The 13,349-nt window shown below is 42.3% G+C and overlaps 1 protein-coding gene across 1 annotated transcript; it reads right to left on the bottom strand.

Moving 5' to 3' along the window:
- Nucleotides 1-239: 239 nt before the first annotated feature.
- PSMD12 (proteasome 26S subunit, non-ATPase 12) lies at nucleotides 240-8,960 on the bottom strand. The gene is made up of 11 exons (XM_053994990.1): nucleotides 8,783-8,960; nucleotides 6,714-6,773; nucleotides 6,377-6,505; nucleotides 5,232-5,339; nucleotides 4,218-4,322; nucleotides 3,632-3,781; nucleotides 3,321-3,455; nucleotides 2,664-2,776; nucleotides 2,162-2,336; nucleotides 1,580-1,657; nucleotides 240-688 (listed from the first exon to the last, which is right to left on the bottom strand). Exons 1-11 carry the CDS (start codon nucleotides 8,888-8,890, stop codon nucleotides 479-481), a joined length of 1,371 nt encoding a protein of 456 aa, XP_053850965.1. The 5' UTR covers nucleotides 8,891-8,960; the 3' UTR covers nucleotides 240-478.
- Between the last annotated feature and the right edge of the window lie 4,389 nt (nucleotides 8,961-13,349).

Below are 13,349 nucleotides of genomic sequence, written 5' to 3'. Positions count from 1 at the left end.
GTATTACCAAATCATAAGAAATAGCATTATTCTTAAGCATATACACCATTTTGTTCCAAGAGTATCTTGACATAACTTTACACTATTGTCATTTTAAGTTACGTCTTTGTAAAACCCTAGGATTTTATTATTTACAGTATATCCTCTCAATCACAGCCTCAAAATAGTCATGTAATGAAATAACCAAAGAATTATAGATAGATAAGGGTTCACATTGAAAAAAAGAAATCACAAGACTATTATTATACAGGCAATACAGTTTTATTCTGTTCTTTCACCAATTGTAGCAAAAACATTTAACAACTGAATGAATAATCAAGGGAACTTAACTGTCAACAGGAATTTCAGAATTATGTTCTAAATTTTAGACCAGGAAGGCTTGACAGGGAGAAAACAAACCATATACACACTTGTAATAATAGTCTCTATTATGAAGATTTAATGCCTTCTTTAAAAGCACTGAGATTATTGAGGCACCTTACTGCAGGTTATGGATCATCTCTTCTTTGGCAATGAGATGTGTGGTTTTGTTAACTAGGGCCATGAGGGAGTTGAGCTTGTGAGACCAGTCATTGAGTATATTGTTTGGGTCCTTAGGCCTCTGGAAATTGATAATTCCTGCCAGCCTGTCTACTTTAGCAAAGATGGTTTTATTAACTACTAGGTTAGACAAGAACTCCTCCGATTCCTGTAAAGACAAACAGCACTAAGTCAAGAAAATAGCATTTTTACCTACAAACCACCAGAATTCCTCCCAAACAGCATGAAAGCAGCAGGAACAAGATTTTCTTTATACGCAAATACAGCGGTAACAATATTGTACTTGAAAAAATGCAGGATACTTTAATATTACACATGATGGCATTGCAAGGTACTAGCACAAGCTATTAAAAAAAAAAAAAAAAAAAAAAACCACCCTTTTGTTTTTAATTGACCTGTATCTGATTATCTTTCATAAAGTTAAAGTTTAATATACAACTCCAATAGACTTTTACACTTCGGAGTATTTGGCTACACAGATACCAGAACAAGTCATGTGGCAAGCAAGGCTTGGCAAAACCCCAGTGAATTACTGACCACTGTCAAAAAGGGCTTTTCCTGAGTTTGTGGGAAAAGCAGATTCCATGAAGAGGGTAAAGCTTTTCATTTGCACTCAAAATACCAGGATGTGTCACTCTGCTTGGAAAACTCTTGAAAACACAAAGGGAGGTAGCAAGGAAGACCCCTCCACCCCATGTTCCCAAAGTGCCACCACCCATGAATGGGGACATTTACAGGTGAAGGACCCTCTCTTCAGTTGGTTTTCATCATTCATTGACAAGAACCTTTTAATACTGAAACACCAGACAAGGAGCTCCAGCATTTACACAAGGCCTTGAACATAAATGAACTTCTAAGAGCAGCTTTTGCCTTATGGGCATGTGCATCATGAAACTACGTTAAAGGTTTAATTAATAGTTTTCTAACTCCCATAAAGGCAGAAATTTAAATCAAACAAGAACATTACTCTGCTGAATACTCACATCTCTGCCACAAACACATCCCCTTATGAAAGAAGGATAAGCAAAGCAAGACTTACATCAACGGACAGATCCAGGAGTTGTGCCATTCTCTTCATTGTAATTCTGGTATAATACTTAGCCATTATTCTAATATTCTGGAATAAAAGTGTTCAGAGTAGAGGGTTATGTGCAAAAAATAATTGAAGCAGGCTGCAAAAATATAAAAGTCCATGTTAAAAGGAGATTAGAAACTGTAGTGCTCTAATGGCAGTCCAGCTTGGGGGATGTGAGGGGTTGTGAACAAACAGCTCTTTTGCTGGTAGAAGGTATAAAAGTCTCTACGTGATAAATTATTAAGAAATCAACCAATTATGAATTTAATTCAAAGCAAGACTTTCAGATTTATGCTTTATTGAAACATGAATGCTAAATCTCATTTGAGTGCAATATGCTCTTCTTGGTGACAACTATGCCAAATATAAACATACAATAAAGATATACAAGCAAATAAAATCTTGAAATACAACACAAAAGACACCTTACCTGCTGCTTTATTAGCTACTTTTTTGTCTTCTTTGTGATTAAAATACGACAAGCAGAAACCATTTTTAGCTGAAGCACTGAGTAAACAGCTGATGCCTACAGACACCAATACTTACATGTTCAACAACTCTGTTCTTTAAATCTTTCCATCTCTTTTCACCTTCCTCTGTACAGCCAAAAACATCTGTTGCAGGACTGTCAAGGGATCCTTCTCTCAACTCCTTCCCATATTCTTCAACTAGGGCACTCCACCTCATCAGCTCCATGGTGGTAAATAGTTTTAGGAGGTCTCTAAATGGTTTAGTACAGTTGGATTACAATCCTGTGTTAATAAGCCCTGGTTCATACTTAAAATAGATCAAAGACATAATTTTAAATGTTTTATTCTTATTACCATAAATAATGGGGGCAGCTAAAGTCAGATTGTTTTTGTAACAAAGATCTTTCTCTTACAAGAGACATTTATTTTCACATAGAACAATCAAGACACTTTTGCAGTATTCTTAATGCAGCATTAAATTCAGAGTTGCTTACAGCAGACTCAGCATAAAGAGATTTACTTGCACTGTTAGGGAGAGACTTTTTAATCTAAGAATTGGTTATCAGAAGGATACTTACTTATACTTGGGGATTTCTTCTAGCTTTTTGTCACTACTAATTCTGTGCACCAAATCAGACTGTTCATTGTCATAAGGTGAAAGAATAACATAAAGAACAACGCTCTTCAGCGCCTGTTTAAGAGGAAAGAGTGTGTTTTTTTCCCATAATTAAACAGAGGAATTGCCAAAACAGATACAGAGCTTAGAGTTTAATATGTAAAAGATTTAAGCTCAGTGTGTTAAGAAATCAAGGTGAAATTAATGTCATCTTTCAGAAATGAACTATGGTACATTTAAATTGACACAGGTTAACCAAAATTCTAGTATTTCAAATAAATACGTGAAGAAAAAAAATTTTTCAAACATGAAAGACATCTGTACTGCACACACAACAGCACCACTGAGACCACACTTGCACAGCTGTTTGTAATCTCTACACTTGTATGAAACAGTTGAGACATTCTCAATTTCTAAGGTAATAAAATGAAGATGTTCATTACAAACATTCTTTTGAAATCAACTCTATCATATCTGTTTTCAACTAACCAATTTGTTAATACAGCCATTTAAATAAAAACAGACTGATGAGCTATTTCACCCACTGTACACTGATGTGGTAAGAAATGGGTATTTGTCACATGGAAATACAGTGATTTTGTAGGGAAAGTTTTCTTACCTGTTGCCACTTTTCACTTTCAGCCTGGATACAGGGAGTGTCATAAATGGCTCTGTAGTGCTTACAGATGGAGAGGTAGGAGCCTTCATGTTGATCCAGCTGGATCATTAAGTTGTAGTATTTCAACTTTAGTTTCTGAAACAGTATCAGAAAGTCAAATTAACACAGCTCCATGACATGTAAACAAAATTCAGCTGAACTCCAGAAAACAGAGGGATTTAAATAAATACATTTGGACCTGAAGAGAGGCAAGTCAGGTTAAAATTTGGGTGGGGGAGGGAGAAAGAATGAGAAATCCTCCAATTACTTACTTCTGTGTTTTCTTCTTGAAAAAATTTTGTATTAATTTTTTTGCTGATAATTTGAGTCCGAATATAGTCTTTTACAGCTAGACAGAGTCTCATCTGCTCCAAGATAAATTCTACACGTTCTTTCTTTTCCATTGAACCGTAGGTTTCCACCTGAAATGAAATTATAACTACTTAATATTGTCAAAGCCGAATCAAGCAAAGGCTTAACTGTGCCAGAAGAGTGGGAGGATGTCTGGAGGGGGAACACACCAAAACAAAACAACAGAAAAGCTTTTACAGAGCAAGTGAAAACGGAATTAAGGTTATTCCGTTTTAATTATCACCCCCACTTACACCAAAGAATCCACCAACACTAAACTCAATGCGCTAGGTACAGAATTGAAATCTGCTTTCCAAGTAGAAGATATTCTATGTAACCCAACCATGAGATAATAAAAGCAGTTAAAACTGAGCTGCACTTTCACTAATAACAGTTCATCTCATTCCAGGCATTTCTGCAAGCATACCTGATTCGGTTTCTAAACAATCTCAGAACAGTCAGAATTAATTGCTATTGCTGATGCAATTCTGAGTTCCAAGGCATTACCTGCAGCTCCTGCAGAATCGAGGCAGCCTCTTTCACCTCCCCGTTCTGTTCCTTTATTGTTGCAAGTGTCTTTGTCAGGCGAGCGCGTTCGATTTCCACGTATATCTGAGGGCAGAAGGAAGAGTTTATAAACACCGGAATTTTCTAAAGAGGAGTGCAAATTCTGAGACTGCAACCCCACTGGGAAATACACTTGATGCTGTCATCATACAACCACTTTATTTGTTGTGTATCCATCCACTACACTGATGAAATACAATGGATAACTGACATGCCAAACTTTTTTGGTCCAAATTAATCTAAAAAATAATTTCTACACTGACCTATGACTCTTTCAGCAAACACAAGGGATATGCACTGTGAATAAAGTATTGCATATTTTGTCTGCTAGAATATATCAAAAGATCTGGGAAGTTAGACTTTAATGGTTAATGTGTAGTAAGCACTACCCTTTGAATTATTTCACTTACTCCTAACCAGCCATTAATCAACAAGACTTGATTACTAACAATTTAGACTAACAGACAGAAGTCATAAAATTGACACAAATTTGCCTAATTCACAATTCTTTCTTTTCTTAAAGCAAAAGGAATGCAATGTAAGTAACTCACTTGGTATCACCTTCTCGTTATCATATGTAACACCTTGCTAAGTGCAGGAGAAATTAAATTAAACCTGCCCACTTCCGTAACAAATTCAAATACATAACATTTTAAAAAGTGAAAAGGAAATGGCATTTTAGAATTTTGAAATGCATTACTAACTATATTAATAACACAACCAGATACCTACATCATAGGAACATGACCAGTGTTTCAGCATATGATTTATATATGGAATATATCTCCAGTCTTTTGGAAGGAAATAAACTACATGGCTTCTCAAGGTAATTTAAAAATAAGTTTTAGTCTACTTGCACAAGATTAAAAAATAATGCTAAGAAACTATGCTTTTAAATAAGGCAAACATTTTTATTCTATCTTTAAGACACTGAGTCTTAAAACAAAGCCTTACTTTTCCTTCTGTGACCATACGCAACGTGTCGATTAAGCGCAGTTTGACCGGTAAGTCTGTGATTTCTTCAACATAAGTGCAGCACTGCTGAACCATTTTAGCAACTGCCTAGTATGAAAAAAGAGGGGAAAAACATGCTGTGGTTTCAGATTTCTCTAATGAAGTCAAGCTGTAACACTCAGAGGTAAGTAATAGTTTCACATCACACTGAGGAGACTCATTTCAGCAAAGTGCACACAAGACACATCTCCTCTCTTTGATTCATGAAGATGTGTACAATGATGCTATAGACTGATGCCACAAGGCAAATGTGATGCTGTTCTGTTATTTTTCTCATCTCAGTTTCTCCAATATTGAAAATAATCCATGCCATGCAGTTCTATCCTGAAAACCAGCTCCTCTTCTGCCAAATCCACAGGACTCCCATGGACTGGCAGAACTTCTCTGCTTGCCCTAAGACCTGCATGACGAAGAAACCTGTACCTTCTCTTAACTGTGTGCACTACCCCCTCTCTCTGGAACAGCTGTAGATTCCTCAGGAAAGGAAGAGGGAGGATTTCTTCCTTCAGCAGCAAGCACTTCCAGTAAAAATGCTGGCAAAGCTGGCAAAATTATTATTAAAATACCTACTTCTAAAAAACCCCCAGAATTAAACTTCTAGAAATGTCTTCCCCAAGAAGTTCCTCAAAATTCACCTGGAATGATCCACACCTTCAGCTATAGTGTATGCAAGTCAGAGAACTGTACTCCTACTTTTACACACACTAGTGATGATCCTGCACACTAAATGATAGGTAACCTTTTCCTTCCTACAGCAATGACGACATTAAAATTACCTGTTTCTCAAACTGAACAGAGCGCAATGAACTTCATACTTCCTTAAATGCAAGTGTTCTATGCCAAAGCATGCCAGTTTCAAAAGCAAGCATACAAAGCACACATTTCATATGAGCACAATAAAATGCAGTAACTGTTTAATATACATCTGACCATGAATAAGGAATATGTCTGCAATACACACTGAGGAGAGTGCAAAAATGAACCACCATCTTTACACAGAAAGTCCCTACACACATGGGGGAACCAGACAGGTAATACAGCTACAAAATACAGTTTTATTTTTAGTTTCAAACAATTAAATTCACCTGTTTTAACTGACTTCTTCTCTTTGATAGAAGAATAATATTTTCATTAAGAGCATCCCAGTCTTTAGCTTCGTAACACATTTTCACTATGGCAACTAAGATTCGGGATGTGGAGACCATGTCAGAAGCCTGTAACAAACCAAGAACGTGTTAGAGATGGGATCAACAACCTGCAGCCTTCCAGCACAAAGGGGAAAAACCATTGTGTCTGGTCTCACTAATTTGCTTTTTAAAGAAAAGAAAGACTGATACTCCAAGGATACTCCAAGTCCCTTCACTTTAACCCAGTGGAACGTGAGGTGTGCAGCACATCCCAGCGTCACCATGCTCTACTCACCGTCCGTGTTTGTTTTTCCAGGGAGAGAAGGTTTTCAATGACTTCCTGCAATCTTCCTTCCTATTAAGACAGGTAAACAATTATCTCCATGAGTTAAGAACATAATTCAGTTTAAAATGAGAGTAGTTCAAATTTCCACATAAACAAAAATACAGACCAGCCTGTACACTAATTTTTCTTTTTTTTTCCTTTAAAAAAATGCATGCATAGCAATTACTTTAAATACATGGTTCTACACAGAGATAAAACTGGAGAGATACAGTTTCATTTTGGCATAACACATGCTCTAAGTTGTCTGCCTTGGGAGAGAAACCTGGCAAGTTTCAGACAGGTTTGGTGAGCTCACGTTCACTGAGCTGCATGGAAAACTCATTTCTTCTCTGGCCAAAACAGAGTTTTCAGTGAGATCAGATATGCAATTAAATACCTTTGCCAAAAAAATTCTTCTCCTATTACTTTCACCCATATTCATATCTTAATTACAGTGTATTACACAAAGCATTAATTACAAGCTTTACAGGCTAAGCATGGAATTCTAATAGTTCTGGTTTTGGAGGGGTTTTGAGAACCATATTTGCCTTTGTTTAGAGGAGTGTAAGATACTATAATGTACTTTTAGTCCTAAGTTGCAAATTCCAGCAAATATCTAGTTAAAAAAAAAGTTAATATGGATGAGTTTGTAACAGCCCATGGCAATGGTGGGGCTGCAAAAAACGGTTAGAAACTAGAAACAAAAAATGGTTAGAAAATTAGTAACAAACCAAAGAAAATGAAATTTGTTTCTAAAACATCCCAGCTGAAATATTTTAGACTACATACAATGGTTTGTCAAGGATGTGCTCTTACTGCCACAGAGTTTATATGTTTTGCACAAAGAAACATGGCCATGGTGTCCATTCCTTTGCAGAGCTGTCCCTGTGGCATAAAATCCCTGTGCCTGCTCTCCATATAATAATCTAAAACGTAATTTATTTATCTTAAGGCTACTGTCTTCAGAACTGTACAACATGTGTGTCTTTCACAATGAGACATGTGGATCAAGCAGAGCATCTGCAGCATGTAAAGTGTCAGATGCCATCCTACTGGGCCAACAAACCGCAGCAACAACAGGGAGCCTGTGGCTGCCCCATCCCTGGAGTGTTCAAGGCCCATCTGGACTGCTGGAAGGTGTCCCTGCCCACGGCAGTGGGTGGAGTGAGATGAGCCTAACGCCTCTTCCAACCCAAACCATTCTGTGATTCTACGGTTCTGTCCTTTCTGACATCTGAGCTGCACAAGAATCTCCATGCCACAAAACTTTTTTATAAAACACCGATGCTCCATCGCTATGACCGCACGTGGAGCACACCCTGCGGTCACCCAGGGCGTGTGCACAGGCGTTGTTTACTGAGCCGAAGGAGGCAGAGACAGCCCCAGAGCCCGTCCTACCTCTGTCCCTCCATTCCAGCGTCCTGGGGCTCGCACGTACCCGAGTTTAAGGATGACCAGCGCTGCCTGTCCAACCTGACCCGGGACCTGTTACACGAAGGCAGCTCTGGCGCACAGAGCCCCGGGATGAACTAGCAATTCCGCCTCGCAAGGCCAGCACAGAAGAGCCACGGCCCTTGTGGTGGACTGAGGCCCTCTGGTTCCCTCACCCGCGAGGCTGCGCCCCGAAACCTCGTCCCGTCTCAAAATCACAGAATAGGCTGAGCTGGACGGAGCCCACAAGGATCATCGAGTCCATCTCTTGGCCATGGTTCTATACAGGACATTCCTAAGAATCCATGTATCTGAAAGTGTTGTGCAAGCATTCCATGAGCTCCGGCAGCGTTGGGGCCGTGACCACTGCCTTGGAGAGCACGTTCAGTGCTCGGCCACCAACCTCCCTCCTGCTCGCTCTTCCACACAGCCCTGAAACGGCGGAGCCGTTCACTCCTTCCCCTCCTTAGCACGGCACGGACAGTCCGCGACCGGACCCGTATCGTGGGGCAGGATGCGGCCGCGGGTCGCTCCGCGCCGCCTCCACGCGCGGCCTAGCGCGCCATGACTCAGCCCGTCCGCCCCGCCAGGCTTCTCTCCCGCCTCACCTGCGCCAGCCGCTCGCACTCGGGTAGCCTCTGGTCCACGGTCGCGCTGTAATCCACCTCCATTTTGACGATGCGGCCATCGGCCCGCTCCGCGCCGCCCTCCGCCATGTCCGCCCGTTCCGCCGCCTCAGCGCTCACCGGAACCGGCCGGGCCCGCGCGCAGGCGCGCCGGGGGCAGCCCCGCCGAAGGGCCCCGCACCGCGGCAAGCAGGCACAGCCGAGGCCACCCCCGGCCGCCTCAGGACCCGCAGGGGGGAGGTGCCATCTGTGAGGGGATCCCCCCGCCCACGGCCCCTCGGAGCGGGGCGGGACCGCCATCCGCCCGTCGGAGGGCGTGTGACCCTCAGTCGCTCCTCTGAGGGGGTCTGCCCTTAAACCCGCTCCTTTGAGGGCATGTGCTTCTCAACCCTCTCTTCTGCGGGCATCTGTTCCTCAACCCGCCCTTCTGAGGTGATCTGCCCCTCAATCCTTTCCTCTGAGGGGATCTGCCCCTCAATCCGCCCGTGTGAGGGGATCTGCCCTTAACCCGTTCCTCAGATGCACCACTCAACCCGCTTCTCTGAGGGGACCCGCCCTGCCCACGGCCCTTCTGAGGGACCGGGACCGCGATCCACCCTTCTGAGGGGATCTGCTCAGAAGGAGGGACCGCGGGCCCGCTCCTCTCGGGGTTCCCCCTCAATCCACCCCTCTCAGGGGACCCGGACCGCGATCTTCCCCTCGGAATTGATCTGCCCCTCAATCCACACCTGAGCCCCAGTCTGGCCGCAGGACTCCCCGGCACCCAGGAAGGGCAGCTGTGAGTTGGTGCCGGATGTGGCGGTGACATCTCCCAGTGCCATCCCCCAGTGACATCTCCCGGTGCCATCCCCCAGTGACATCTCCGGGAGTGCAGTCAGGGCCCCCAGTGTGCCCCTCAGCACGGCCACGAGGGGACACAGCTCCCACAGCCGCGGTGTTGCTCGGAGCTGGGGAGTGGCGAGGCAGGAGGATGGTGGGTTTGTGTTGTTCTCCCACATTCGGGGACATCCAGGCCGTGTGGACACACCTCAGGTGTGGCCACAGTGGAGCACTCTGAGTTCTGTAGCTGCTGATTTCACCTTGGGGATTTTGCTGTATCTCATTCCGGCCTTGAGTCTTTTAATGACCTGGCCTTGCTGGAGAGGTGGAGGAAAGGTAGGACATATCATGGGGTTTAAGAGCACAAGGATCCTGATCTAGACAGTGTTGCACCATCAATGTGTTTGGTAAGTTGTGAGATGTTGGTGCAGCAGAGGTTGCCTTCATCTCCCAACACAACTTCATACACTACAGAAGTTTCATTCTCTGGGGAAATCCAGAAAAACTCCCTCATGTATGCAAGCAAACACCTCAAATACTCAGGGAACACCCTGAATTAGAATCACAGAATGGTTTAGGTTGGAAGGGACTTCAGGATCACCTGGTTCCAACCACCTGCCATGGGAAACTTTGGATGTAATTTAGGATTTCCAGAAAGAAGAAGTTACCACGAAATTACATTTTGTGCTGTGCTACTTTCAGATCATACTGTACACAGACCAACATGTTAACATGGCAAAGGGGTATTTGAGATAATTGGTTTAAATCTTTTGTTGACAGAATTAAGACTGAGTTCCTACATCTGCTGCAATGGTGTAAAACCAGAGTAATTCAATTAAGTGAATTCAGAGCTCCAATACTGTATATTTGCAACTGTGCCTGATACATGCCTTCCAATTAGCACAGCACAGATCATAGGCCTTGAATCCCTTTCTGTTTTAACACAAACTTGATTTGAAAAATCTGCTAACAGAATTTATCCATTATCCTTAATAATTTTTACTTAATACCAGTTGACTTAGGCACTGAAAATACATGCATGTATCACACAGAGTGTATCAGTTGTTCTTCCCTTACTCTGGCCATTTACAAATTCTTACAGAGCTTTTATTTTTACAATCTGATTCTTTCAGCTCATAGTAATATTAGTATATTTTTACAGGTGATGGACTGGGAGTGATGGCTTCCAGGGAAGTTAAAAGTCATATGCTAATCTAATTGAACATAGTCCCATACACAGTAATTTGCTTCAGATAAGTGAATGAAAAAGGAAAAAAATAAATGCCTTCTGCATTTATTTTAAATATAAGTTGTTTAAATAAAAGTTGTTTTCCTTTACCTGCATGGGTATGCTGGGAAAGGAGGAGGCAGCTGTTGCTTCCAATATAGAATCCCTGAGTGGCTAAAAAAGAAACTAAATTCTTATTCAAAAGTCCTTCGTGAAACACCCAAAGAAACAGCTTGGCTCTTACTGTCTCTTACTCTGAAGTGAACTTTGCTGACACAAGTCCATCTGGAGTTCATACTCAGCATAATTCAACATATGGGCGTTTTTCCCCCAGGTCAGAAATGAACAATGAGTGAAAGATGTCTCATTTTCACAACAGAGCATCGAGAGCATGCTGCAGAGGTAAGAGTAAAAAATTCTGCCAATTCATGGGAATCAAAACCCAAAACTGAGGCAGGAATGCTTGGCAGGCACTGCCTGGCTCGTGGGAGCTGGAAGTTTTGTGTCTCAGCGTGTCCCCTGGGAAGCATTTGGGGAGTGTGCTTTGGAAAGAGTCTGGGCACTCCCAGCAGGGAGTTGTAAGGGATATTCTTGGGGTCACTGCTTTCCCCATGACTGAAGAATGTTTTGCTGCAGGTATGGGAATTAGTCTTGTTTCCTTTTTGAGCAGGTTCTGTATTTGACACACTGCTTTCTGCAGATCTGCTTTGTTAATGAACGCAGAGCTGTAAGGTTTGCTTTATGTTGGAATCACATGATAGGTGATGAACTAGTTTAAGTCTTTCTCCTGGTTTTATTGAAATCAGTGTCCTTGCCTATAGTTGGGTAGCATCAAGGCCCCATGCCAAGAAGTTCAGGTTCTTTTACAATGTGTTTCAGCAGAAACCAGAAATATTGTTCCCAGTGGAAGAAACCACTAGAAAATCACTTAAAACTGAAGAATGTTTTAGATCTGAATTTGGATTGCCTCTCATCTGTGGGTAATACCACAGAATCACAGAACCTTTATGGTTGAAAAGACTTTAAGATCATCAAGTCCAACTGTCAGCCCAGCACCACCACTATGTTCACCACTAAACCATGTCCCCAGATGCCACATCCAAACAACGTTTTTTGGACACTTCTGGGGATGGTGACTTGACCACCTCCCTAGATAGCCTGTTCCAATGCTTCACAACCCTGTGAAGAAATTTTTCCAATATTCAATCTAAATGTCCCCTAGCATTGCTTGAGACCATTTCCTCTCATCACTTTTTCCCTGGGAGAAGAGCCTGACTCCCCCCCCACCCCCACAACTGGCCCCTCCTGCCAGGGAGTGGAGAGCCAGAAGGTTCCCCCTGAGCCTCCTTTTCTCCAGGCTCTAGCTCCAGCTCCCTCAGCCACCCCTGGTGCTCCAGACTTCCCCAGCTCCATCCCCTTCTCTGGACATGCCCCAGCATCTCAATGTCCTTTCTGCAGTGAGGTATCACAAGGCAGTACCTTGACTTTGCTATTTTGCTTGGAATTCCAGGAACATACAGTACCAATATTATGAAATACAGCCACACTTTCCATATTTATAAATGGCTGTGTCAGATTTGAGACAGAAGTCTCATTAAACGCATTGTTCATACCTCAGTTGAAAATCCAGACTGTTAATAGAGCTCTCAGATTTTTTATTTCTTTGTGTAGGTGTTTGCACTTCCCTGGGAAGGCAGGGATGTGAAATATTGTGCCATTATTGCAAGGGGCTGGCAAACAGACGCTGTTGGCTCCAGGAGATGGCACTGTGTCCTCTGGGCTGAGAATTATACCCACAGCTCTGAAATGTACATCCAGAACCAATGAAATTCTGAGGGGCTTTTGCTCTTTCTTGTTATGAAACACACATTTCACTGTAGACCTAAATTCCTCTTTAACTGTCCCAAATATGGTACATCATTGCTTTCATATTTTCGCAAATAACTGGTATGGAAGTGCAGATATATATTTTACCATTATCTGTGCAGTGCCTTGTGTTTTTCTCTTACAGTGCTTCTCTGCAATCAAATGAGTGGCTTTATAGCCACTGGGAGAACAGGAGAAACAGCAGGATGAGCATTTTAAACATGAAATGCTGAGGTTGTGTAACAGTTCAGGGTTCCCAGGTAGTTTCAGAATTGGGTTCCTGTGCATTTCAAGTTGTGACTTAATGATGGCTCTATTTCCCTGAAAAACACAACCCCCAAGCATATTAACAAAACGATTTCACTAACAAATTCCTCACTAAAGGAGGTGGTGAGACCTCCTAAAACGGTTCTGGCTTTATAGTTCAGCTAGGTAGGAGGTATTTTTTCACTGAACTTTCTGCGTGTCATTTGAAAGTAAAAAAACTATATGAAAAAGGGGGCTCATTTGTGCTGCAAAATGTGCTGGCTGATAGCTGAGGGCTGACCAGAAGGGAAATGGGTGAGGCCTCCACATCCTGTGTATGTCCGCACCGAGTACGCTGTCCTTTCCTTTCCTTTTGTACCAGGAGGCGGG

This window comes from Vidua macroura, chromosome 19, assembly GCF_024509145.1.
Source record: "Vidua macroura isolate BioBank_ID:100142 chromosome 19, ASM2450914v1, whole genome shotgun sequence".
Lineage (NCBI taxonomy): Eukaryota > Metazoa > Chordata > Aves > Passeriformes > Viduidae > Vidua > Vidua macroura.
The sequence above is the reverse complement of the archived record's forward strand: the minus strand, read 5'-3'. Positions and strand labels throughout refer to the sequence as shown.